At 45.6% G+C, this 12,162-nt stretch overlaps 1 protein-coding gene across 1 annotated transcript in view; it reads left to right on the top strand.

Annotated features, from left to right (window-relative positions):
- LOC119389632 (roquin-1) overlaps positions 1 to 12,162 on the top strand; it is a 264,759-nt gene that overhangs the window by 102,659 nt on the left and 149,938 nt on the right. Inside the window, exon 8 of the mRNA XM_049412057.1 lies at positions 483 to 539. Within this exon, the coding sequence (XP_049268014.1) occupies positions 483 to 539 (57 nt within the window). The remainder of the gene's footprint in view (positions 1 to 482; positions 540 to 12,162) is intronic.

Below are 12,162 nucleotides of genomic sequence, written 5' to 3'. Positions count from 1 at the left end.
AATGAAAGGACACAACACCGGCACTGACTTCAACTAAAAAATTTAATTGAAGTCAGCGCCGGTGTTGTGTTCTTTAATCTGTCCTTGTTCATTTTGTGCTGTGCAAATATGTCAGTTTTAGATAAGGCCTCAAATTGTTGTATAAACATTGCAGAAGATTATTAAATTGAAAAGAATAAAAAATTTCACGTCCCAAGTTTTAAAACAGCATTTTGCAGTTTTTTAGCAGTAAGAACTTTTACAACTTGCTTCATCTAAATCGGTTCACTGCTTTTAAAAGGAATCCAGAGCAAAACAATTTGTCCATTTCTACGTCTAGGAGCTTGCTCATAACAGGCAAATATGTTAGCATGTGTTAGTACTTTGTTGTCTGGACAGTGTTTAAGATGTCATGTATGACCTCTTTTGATACCGAGTAGGTCAATGCTGCACATGCATGCTTCCAGATGTTCACTTGCTGTACTATGTCTGCTTCTGCACAGAGTCTTCACCGCGAAAAAGCACAGGGCACCTGTGCAGAATTCGCCGCCATCCGAAAGGTGCGCAGTGATGTCTTTCTTCGAATACTTGGCACCATCCCTCACGGCATCCAATTTGCTCAACCAAAGCTGATAGCATGCATTCAAACTCACTTGTAACATTATTAAAGTGCGATAAAAATTCTACTTTAGTATCTGAAGCTTTGCTTGGAAAATGTGCTCTTTGTAAGAATATGCAGCCCATGTTGCATGGGAGCAGGAACTCGCATTGTTGCTTTTTTTATGTGCTAATGACAGTAGACTTGCAGCGCGAGGACACAGACAAGCAAGTCTAGTGACACTAAGTTCCTGGCAAAGCACCCGAGGTTCAACACCGAGGGGGGTGGTCCATAAATTCCAAACAAAAATGAAACACAAAAGAGGAGGTTTTAAGAGATGATAATTTAGGAGCATAATTGACCACCTCGATGATTCATGAAATCAATTGAATAGAATTGGCTCACCCCAAGTGAACATGAGGCTAGTGTGTGCCTCACCTCCCCCTCATTCGGCCACGTGCACTGAGCCTCGGGCTGGGCTTACACGAGCATTTGAAACCACAATAACTAAGCATGAATGAACAAAAGAATGTCAAGGGCTTGTTTTTCTTCGTTAGACACAACATTAATGAGAACTAACAGGCAATCAAGCCAAGGAAAGTATAGGGGATGTTATTTGCAGTAATTAGTGAGCTGCCAGCTTGTAAAAACGTCACGTGCTACGTGATGGCAGCAGGCAGAAAAAATGTACCGCACTTGCAGTCGTGGCTGCGAATGATGCTGAAAAACACTCTCTGGTTTAAGTGCACAGATATACCCGATAAAGTGGACGGGAGGATGACTGCCGCCGTAACTCGATTCGTAGAGCATCGGGCGCGTTATTTGAAGGTTGCAGGTTCAGTCCCTGCCGCCGGCAAGTTATCTTTTCGTCCACTTTAATTTCTTCTCATTCGTATCGCAATCACTGCAAATAACATCTCCTATACTTATTTGGCTTGATTGTCTGTTAGCTCTCAATAATAACTGAGCATGGAACCTGTGGGATTGTACATTTTGATTGCGGAACTTCTTGCATAGCTTATACAGCATTGCATGCTATGTTACAGCATGAAGTGAAGTGTGTAATTAGGTGCCAAACTATGCGAGAATTCAGCATATTTGGGCAAAAGCGTCCACTTGCTTTCCATGGTTGGCAGAGGCTGCAGTGTGCAATCTGGAGAGGGTACAGAATTACTGATAGAAAAACGGTGGTTGATGAAATGTCGCAGTGGTCAGAGGCACTTGGATAAGGTGTTTCGACAATGTTCAAAGGTGTTTGTGACTTAGGTGGTGCACATTGGGGGGGAGGACAAGGAGCCCGCTCTTTTTTTTATTGGGGAAAACCAGTTATGAGAACAAAGGTTGCTCAATGCTGCCAACCAGTTTTTGGAAGGCTTGTAGTTTGAAGCATTTGTGAGCAGCAAGGTGCACTGTTTCCTGGTGCCTACAGCCCTGTATGGCACAACACTTCTAGGGTGAGGACTGGGCGTGTTGGGAAAGCATACTTGAATTGGGATAGTTAAAGAACTCCGCGGGACGCTCAGAAAAGGTGCACTCATTCCTTGGGTAAAGTGGCTGCTCTCCTTCAATTGAGGCAGTGTAAAGTTTTTTGCCTCTTCAAGCTGTATAAACTATCAGTGCTGACTCATGATTAACATAAACCACATTTGGAAGGATGACAGAAAACGTAGACGCTAAAAGAAGCATGGAAGCGGTGAGGCTTGTGAGCACTGCTCACGCCATTGAGCCCTGGCAATGTAAGAGAAAATAAGAGCACCGAATTGCCCTTACCGTGGTGATTGGCAGTTTACTGCATGCTGATTAATAGCAGAGAAAATAGGGTGGGCTCTTGTAGCCATGCAAGAGTACATTTATTTGTGCCATGGGATCTCCCAATCAATAAAAATGAGTTGTACAGGCAATCCGGTGATCTTTGAAAAGCCTACAGTCGGTGCTTACTATATTACTAGTATATTATGTGGAAACGTGAAGGGTAGCAGAGAAGTTTGGGAAGCAGTAAAGTGACTGTAAGGCAAGCGCTGTAATAAAAGTAAGAGAAATGACGACTGCATTGTGGATTCATTGCGCTAATGGGTGTAGCGGAGTAGAATGTTAGACCAGTTGGATATTTGGTGAGGCGCAACAGACAGAAAGGACAAGCTCACTCTCCTGTCAATTGTAAAAGGAAGCAATTGGGCAGGCCGTGCAGAGAAAAGAACAAAGGGTGCGTTAAACGGTCGTATCTAGGGAAAGGAAAGGGATTTGATGAAATGATGACATTCGCAGATGTAGAGTAGATCGGGCTGATTGTTTTCGTCCAGTGAGGGGAGGTGCTAGTCGCAAGTTTTTTCCAAAATTACATACTTTTTTTACTTGTTCTGTCAAGTTCAGCTTCCCTGCTTTCATGACAAAGAAAATCAAGGTTGCATTTAAACTGGAAAAAGGGTTAAAATCACTTTTAATTCAAACTAAAAAGAGCTCATTGTCTAGAGTCCCCTGAAAAAGGTCAGCTGGCTGCTTGCCATTGCATTTCTCATGAGGAGTTCACCCAAGCCACATGCTCCAAATAACCATGATTCCCAAGCTCTCATGATTGAAGAAATAATTTTAAAAGGCATATCTTAGCCACAAAGATGAGTTTCATTTTTACCTTTAAAATGAGTTTTTCTCAAGATGCAATTTTAGGCAACTTATTGAGTTGGGACAGCATGTCTTTAGTACTTCTGATGGCCAGATCGGGACGAAATTTTTCCCGCATATTCCTTAAGACGTGAAGAGTGCAGTTATCTCCTTTAAAACTTAGTATCAGTTATATAATTATTATGAACTTAAAGGGAGCAATTAGTATGGGCTGAACATTTTAAGACTTATTATTACTTGTTACTTAAAATGTCTTATAGTACACACTTTCTGGTAAATTTTCTGCATTCTGCAGTTAATGTGGAGCTATATGAGCCATGAATGGCTCATATTTATAAGTTTAGTGACAGAAAAAGTGTGTCCAAAAAGAGCTGCGTTTTGCACATTGTCATGGTATAAAACGAAAACTATGGAACTTACTATAAAACTGATTGCATAATTGAAACCAGCATAAAAAACTATGTAAACACAAAAAATTTCATTGCCATAGGCTGCAGATTAAAGAAACTTTTTTTGAGTAGTTACAGTAGTGCTAAGGAAAGGGAAGCACAGCTGCTAATGATGGAGAATTAGGCGATGATAAAAGTCGGGAAGTTCAAAGGTATAAGATGACACTAGGAGAAACCTTACCGGTGATTTCGCAGCATTTTGCGGGCACAGTGTTATGTAGACCTTTTGAGGTGATTGTGCATCAAAGGTTCCTGTTTGTAAATTTTTTAGTTTCTTTACGTGCAACAAAAGAGTAATGTATTTCTTGGTTTGATTGCAAAAACAAAGACCGTAGAAATGGAATCGAAAAACAGATAATGTGGGAGGGCCGTATTTACTCGAATCTAGGCCGCCCTCGATTGCAGGCCGACCCCCGAAATTCGCAAGGCCAGAAAAAAAAAATCTTGCCTCGAATCAGGCCGAATGCAGGCCATCGCTTCTGAAGCACAGTTGGTGCAGGCGTTTTGCAAGCACATGTTTAAGGCACGACTACACTGCACGATCGCTTCCAGAAAACTCACCAACTCCGCGCTCGTGCCTCTGCCACCTCCGCGTCACGCGACAGGAGGAGAGAGGGTGTCAAAGTACCCAATCCACCTTTGCCCGCCTTTGCCGCCATGTATCTCTCCGGCTCGATGACCCTGGCTGCATGAACGTGCGACTGCGAGATTTCAGAACAATGGACAGTACGAAGCAGATGACGTGGTCGGCCTGAGCAGCCATGGGGACCACCACTCTGCCGCTGAGCCTGAGCGGCCACCATGCAGCTACCGTAGGATGTCGCGAAAATGAGGACGCGCATGCAGAGCCGCCTGCACACGGTAGCCTGAGATCGGCGCATGGTGATCCGCCATGTTGCTAGCGCGGCTTGGCCTTTAGGTAGGTGGTGGCTGCGGTCAAATCATGGTACTCAAATCTAAGCCAACCCCCACTTTCACACATCGCACAAGCGCGAAAAGCAAGGCGATGCACACAGGGAGAAATGACAAAAACAAGCGTTGACTTTCGACTAAGCTTCTTTAATCGGAAGTAAAACGTATGTACATCACACCGCCTAGCGGCGCAAAGAAAAATTTCAGACCCTTTTTTTCCTCTCGCTCAAAAACCAAAGCACACCCAATGCACATGCTTCATGTTATTCCAAGATATGAAATTTCCTTGTCATGTAGTGTCACCGATGCCTGACTGATGCATGCTTGCGACAGTTCGGAGATGTGTGCGGCCTCAACAAGTTCACGTGCTTTTCTGTGTTTGTTCAAAATGGACTAACTACACTTCTGAGATAATGTGGATGAATGTTACGCTTTTTGAAGGTCAGCGCTGTCAGCTAGACAAGCACTCATGATGTTTTCTTGCTGTTAACAGACAGCCTCCTCGTCCTGACAGCCGATTCAGAAAGTAAGTTGCTGGGGGCAAGTATTGTTGTCAGTGTGTACACTTGCAAAGAACTTGCTCTGTGATGTACAGTCGAACCCGACTATATCGAACCCGTTTACATCGAATTATCCTGTATATCGAACAACTTCTGAACACGGTATAGTTACAGTGAGAATATATAGCGAAAATTACGGTTACATCGAACAAGAATAGCAGCGACTTCCGATATATCGAACGTCAAGCGGGGCAAAAGTGCCTCCGGAAGCTGGCTTTCCCTCGTAGCGGCGAGGAAACTGGCGCTTTTTCCCACCGCTCACTCTAAAAGTGGTTTAACCCGGCGGCGCATGACCTGTTCTCCCTACCGTGACCGCGCCGCATCAGTCGAGCCGCCGTCACCCCACTGCAAAAAATGATCCTGACCCGCTTGCAGCGCTTGCTCAGACAGCCAATCAAGGCCTCTTGTACTCTCGTCGCACGAGCGCGCGGGTTATCTCCCTGCAATTCTCGTTCGTTGTGCTTCGCACCATGCGCCTGTGCCGTGATAACTAGCGTGAAGCGGCTGAATTTGCCTTTCGCCGTGAAGCTCGAAATTATAAATTGAGTCGAACGTGGTGAGAAGAAGTCGGACGTCGCGGCAGCGTGCAAGATTTCGAGGAGCACTCTCAGCACGATCTTGAAGAATAAGGCGGAGATTAGGGATAAAGCGGACAAAAGACCCAGTGCCCGTGGTGCCCGACGCGTACGCACGGCCGTGTATGAAGGCGTCGAGGCAGCCGTGTACAAGTGGTTCGTCGATGTTCGGTTGCGCAGCCTCCCCGTATCCGGCCCCATGATCGAACAAAAAGCAAAGGACATGGCTTTTTTCCTTGGCAGGGAGGATTTTCAAGGTGGCTCCGGTTGGCTACAGCGGTTCAAAGAAAGGCATGAGAAACGACGATCCTTTGCCCACATCCTCAGAGGTGATTGGTGCTCTCGCACTAGTTCGGCGCTTCTGCACGAATGTGGAAGGTTGCGGCCTCGCCTGCTCTGACTCTTTAGACCATGTTGAGAAATGCGTGCTGTCGCAGGCAGCGAAGTTGCTCAAACAGAAAAAAATGGAAGACTATTTCGAGCGCAACTAAGCTAGCTTCGTGAAAAAAGTGCTTTTATGAATGGTGTGTGAATTTATGACGTCCAATTCTTTAGCAGGCTTATATCGAATTATGCCCTATATCGAACTGACAGGTGTTTTTTTTCGAGTTCGATATATCCGGGTTTGACTGTAGTATATATGCGGATTGAGTGTAACTAAGTACTTGTTGCTTAACTGATGAGGGGTGAGGTAAATGGTAACTGAACATTGCTTATCTCTGAAGCGTGAGTTTTGCTATATGGGTTGTGAGAAATCATTTTTAGAGCGTACGTCATAATCATGTTGAGGTTTATGCACATGTTTTTATATTGAGGGATTTAAGGCACACATATGTCCATGTTATGTGCCTACATTGGGCGTTTTTTAAAAGACTGTTAATTATGGAGCATGAAATCCCACTTTGTCATCCCATGATTGATGCGTTGTCTGCACTTTGTTTGGTATGCGTTTCTGCATCTTATTGCTGATGTTGTGCTTTAGAAAAGCGGCCGAGCGCACGTACCTGCTGTTCTGTGCAGCCATGTGGGTAGTGCTATAACGCTGTTTGCACGATGCAGAGTTTGGCTCAGGATAAAAGTTAGGTTCCTGTGCAGAAGACAAAACGTCCTAGGCTGCTTCTGAGCTTGAAGAAAACAAATTTTATCTTTAGAGCTCTTATGGTTGTCATGTTGACACCAATGAATGTTCATTTTACAACGGAGCTGTTATGAACTAGCTTCCAGTGGATTGTGGTGTGTGTAGGCCAAAAACAACTGGCAGAATAAAGAAATCAAACAAAAAACATTTTATTGGCGGGGCTGCATTTCACCACTGGGCTACTGCATACCCATGCATGCAGGCATAGGCGTGCGCAGGGTTCCCCATCAGGGGGGGGCGAAGGTTCATCGCAGCGCCCCTCCCGCCCTACTGAGTCAATGTATAGGGCAGATTTTGCGCCCCCCCCCCCCCTCTTAGGTGACTAGAACGGTCAATGTACGGGGCAGATTTTGCGCCCCCCCTCTTAGGTGATCCTGCCCCCCCTGTGCGCACGCCTATGCATGCAGGAAGTGAATATTTTTTAATGATATGAATGCATTGTAGCTGCAGTGTAAAACAAATGCAAAAGAACACTTTCTACGAAGGCTTCAGTGGAATACTTAGTGGTGCCAGAATAAAAGCCCTCTTAGAAGTATAGACTGTTGGTGAGTTGGTAATTCATGATGAATGAAAATAGCGCGAAAAAACGTGGGACGAGACGAAGAAGGCTACACGGGAAGGCTACAGCAATGCGCTTGTGCTGTAGCCTTCTTTGTATCGTCCTCTATTTTTTTCGTGCTATTTTCATTCATCAAAAGCCCTCTGCAGGACAACACACCAAGCCGACATGGGTACACATCAGGGAAATAGAGCTCCTTTGCGAGAATTTCATGCCAGGCATGTGTGTTGCCACGTGCCTTTTAAAGGGGTCATGAAGCACCCCTTAAAGGGGTACTGACACAAAAATTTTGGCCTCGCGTTTTTTTGCTGCAATGTGTTGCTGGGGGCCTGTTAGTCATAACACGGCACATCGTTTGCTGCAGCGCGCGACAGATAATTAATTACAGGCTCCTCATTACCGACCAGTGTCAGTTTCGGTTTCAAAAACGACAAGCCTCCGGGTGCAACTATCACCACCTAGCGGCTGCAGCGCTCGATCACGTCAGCACACAGAAGTGTGACGCACTTCCGCGCTGTTCGCGTCGTCTCCTCGCATTCGCACGCTTGCCGCACGTGCTGCGCGATGTCGTCGCCATATCGTCCTCGTTGTCGTCGTTCTCCTCATTATCGTCTGTTGGCGATGATTTCCTTGAGACACCAACAGCGCAGCGGCGAGCGCGTCAAAACAAAATGGCTGCTACGACGTCATCGCAACTTGTTGTACCGGCTACAACGGTTACGTAGGGGAAGTAGGGGGGTCACCTCGGGTCACCTCCGAGGGTGTCAATGCAATAGGTGCGCCCTATAATGCTGGATTGCGCACGCGAACTTCAATATTCATATAAAATACCTTCCAAGCTTTATTCGCTGTCGATATTTCGCAGATGGTACACGCACGTACACGGAAATCGATCCAGCAGGCTATCTCGGCCGCTAAACTTTGTGTCAGTACCCCTTTAAGCTTGTTGAAAAGCACATCCTGCGGAATGTTGACACAGCTATGAACTGCTCAGTCAAATATTGCAGTCATGCGCGCCGCTTAAAGGCTACAAGCAGAGCGCGAAGTTGCCGTTTTCTCAGGCGCCCTCTTTTCAAACAGAGGCTGGTTCTCACTCTCGTCGGTGGGTGGGTGCCTGTCAGTTGACGTCACGTATCTGACAATTTCTTGTTGCAAGAGGCATAGCATACTTATTTTCCAATAGCCGACATAAATCAAGAGTGGTGTTTAGATCAGATGCGCTTGTTCCTGTTGACAATGAGCTTCTTCGATTTACACGTCCTGGACGGCTCTGGAGGGCCCCGGACGCCGGTGCTGCATTCATTTTTCTAGGGGACCAACCGGAATCTCCCCCCACTGGTCTGGGACTGTTGGGATGCATGTTCGTTTCTCGCGTGCCTGGCGGCCTGGGGACGGCCCGGGACTGTCCGACCGATTTCATTCTGGCAGCCGGCACACGATGGCGCGTCACGTGTGCGGCCATCTTAAGTTGGACACGGGAAATTTTTGACGAGCTCTTGCTCTTTCTCTTAGCTTTTCTCTCCGTTTCTCGCACATTTCCCAATTTCGCATTGTTTTCGCACCCAATTCTTGTCGTCGGCGTTGCGAGCCGCGTCGAGCATGTGCGTATTTCTGAAGGCCAAGGGAGCATGTGCGGTGCTCGCCAGAAAAAACAGTGACGGAACGCCCATACGCGTCTTTGATGCATGCGCGCTCCAGTAACTTACTTGGTAAGTTGTGCAACAATGCAAACAGGTATTATTCACGATCTAACCGCCATTACGGTCGGGATTGGGTAGGTGTGGTGGCTGGTGTTGCAGCCATAGATGGAGCAGATGGCATGGCAGACGCCATGGCGGACGCGGCTGCAGCATTTCAAGTGTGCAGTGTGCAGATGGCCTGAGGCCGTTCGGGACTCTTGGATCACGTGATAATGGCGCCACGTGACGTAGTTACCCATGAGCTGAGGCATCCGCGGGCCGCCGGCGACTGGTCTGGGACTTGGTAAATCGAAGAAACCCACCGTGTATAATAGTTGTAGCTAAATAAACAAGCTGAAATATATAAAAAACTTTGTTGCGAGTTTTCAAAAAGATGACTCACTTCCGGTAGAGGCCAACTGCCATCTGCTGAACTCAGCGCGCCCACGCACGTTTGAGCGTAACCTAAATTTGGCCACACTGCATTTTTGGTATCGCAGCCTCTTTTGCCTCGCTTGTTTCGATTAGTTTTGAATCTCATAACTGGCCTCAAATCTTACAAAACTTGTGTGGGGCGTTGAGTTCTAACGCCATGGGTCTTGTGATCAGTGTGTGCACAGATCGAGTTGTAAGCAGGTTCTTAACAGGCCAGAGAGCGGCCCCTCGTGAACCATGATGGTTGGATTATAGCTGAGGGTTTTAACACTATTATTCTTTTGACAGAGAATGCACACGATCATTTAACCTTCGGATAATGCACTTCACGTCAAAGACATCCCGAAGATGGATTCAGCGTTAAGTTCGAATTAATACAACCTGCATTTCACTGTCAACTCACTGAAAGTACTTTTGCTTCCAGTCGTCTTCAAAGAACAACCATCGGCCTGTGTTTACGCTTACGTAAGGCCACAACATAATTTGTGGGGCGTCATGCAGGCCGAAGTGAACACCTTCGGCTCTGAATTCTTCGGTTCGTAGTGTCGTGCCGTTATAAAAATGATAAACGTGTGCCCTCTTGAGTGCTTCTCCATGTATCGACAATGCTTCGCTCGCCCTAAATTCGTGGATACCAGGTACAAGGTATCTTCAGTTGGCCGAACGTATGTGCATTCCATGGGTGTATGCTGTGGGGCAATTTTAGTAATTTCTGCCGTGAGCTGCACGCGTCCAGTGGCAGCAGCGTGTTCTGAGCTGTTCTAAGACCGCCTGTGTTTGCATTGTAGGGGTCTGAGCCAGCCGCCGCGCAGAACCCCTCAGAGACGAGGATGAGACACTGAGCAACACGTCTTTATCATTCCAAGACTGCCACAACTCACTGTCAACGGCCACTGAGCGCAAGCTGCGAGCGTGCCCGTATTCATCGTCCTCTTCTACCGTCGGCGTACTCACTGCTGCTGATCCCACAGCATATAAAAGTTACACACGCAGATGCCACAGTTAAAAGGATATTGTAACGCACCTACATTAAGTGCATTTAAAGCGTTGCACGTAGGAGCAGCAGCACCTTCTGAGCAGCTGAATGATAATTTGTTTCGGCATTTAGCACTTATTTGCGATTCGCGCTTTAGCGTGGCATACAGGGGTTCTCTATAACTGATATTTTGTATTTAGTTGCTTTCATACTCGGAGACTACCTACTATCTTACTAATTAACCGTTATTATTACGCATCACACCACCGCGTTAAAGCGAATGCCAAAAGCGTACCCCGCTGTCAAGCTAATCTAGTAACGTTGGTCAAGCACATCCACAAATTTACCAGTGACATGTCTCACGCCAAATAAAAAAGTTAATGCACTTGCACTTCACCCTTGCGAACGTCCATGTGTACTTGGCACTCCCCTTGCACACATGACGCAGTACAAATAAACAAATATGTATTACAGTTCTCAATCAAACAGCTGTTCTCCAGAAAATAATGGTTCGCTTGAATTGTTAGTATACTAGTATATTCACAGCAGCAGACAAGTTGACTTGTTCACAATTCAGAATGTTGCATACATAACACAGAAACACGAGGACTAAAGCAAATAGGTACAAAACTGGAAAAACTCAGTCATATGTGCGCTCCCTCGTCCACCTGCACATTATGTTGAAGTTCACTTATACAACAGGCACCTTCAATTATGCTACGGTTAATGAAATATCACCCAACCTACGTTAGAACACAGTGATGGCTTGTTGCCTAACTGCCCATCACCTATTTCTCTTCCACAATCTGTTCTAATGTGTAAATCATCTGTTCTACTTGTTTGGTGATAAAACACAGGCTGTTATATTGAGCGAGCAGTGTTTCACCAATTTGTATTGCATGCAGAAGTTCATTTCTTCCATTTGCATGCACGACAAAGTCATACCTCAACTGATACAAGAAACAGTGTTTGCACCTTTTATTGTAATCAAAACAGTAGCAGCTCTCTTGTCAGTGTAAGCATGTGCATATTTCCATTTTTGCGCACAGAACCTGCACCCAATACTGAACACATGGAACAACATATACAGTACAGCCCAAGCACTATATGTAATTCACAGCAGTAAAGCGACATGAAATTAGTGTGTAAGACCTCCTCATAATGCATACTGATATGCGCATTTTAGAGTGCCAGTATCGAAGCACAATCCAAAGAAATGGGATGCAAAAGGGGACCTGGTGTGAGCCTACACATGAAGTCGACTAAATTAGTACGATAAGGCTAGCTTTACTTTTGAGAAATATGCAACCATGCAGATAGGCATGTTCTAGTATTTTTATTGCATTAGTTTGCACTATGGCATCAAAACATGTCGCACATGATCATACAGTTGAGTTTCCTGCAGAAAAGTCTAAAATTGATTGTAGATCCACTTATCACGATTTATAAAAGCATTGAGCAATGCCCACAAAATGACAACACTGCCTTCATATACTGCTGCTCATATTTACTCACAGATATCTGAAAACTATCGTAAGTTTCTGGAATTATGCTTGGGAACTTGTCGGCGTTATGAGATGACTGCGGTGTACCAATACTTCTATTATGCATGATTAGTACATCTATGTTTACAGTATATCCATGCCAGCAAGTGCCGTTTGCAACTTAGTCCTTCATCTTTAT

Source organism: Rhipicephalus sanguineus, chromosome 1 (genome assembly GCF_013339695.2).
Source record: "Rhipicephalus sanguineus isolate Rsan-2018 chromosome 1, BIME_Rsan_1.4, whole genome shotgun sequence".
In the NCBI taxonomy this organism is placed as follows: Eukaryota; Metazoa; Arthropoda; class Arachnida; order Ixodida; family Ixodidae; genus Rhipicephalus; species Rhipicephalus sanguineus.
Note: the sequence above shows the minus strand (reverse complement) of the source record. Positions and strands in the feature narration are given on the sequence as shown.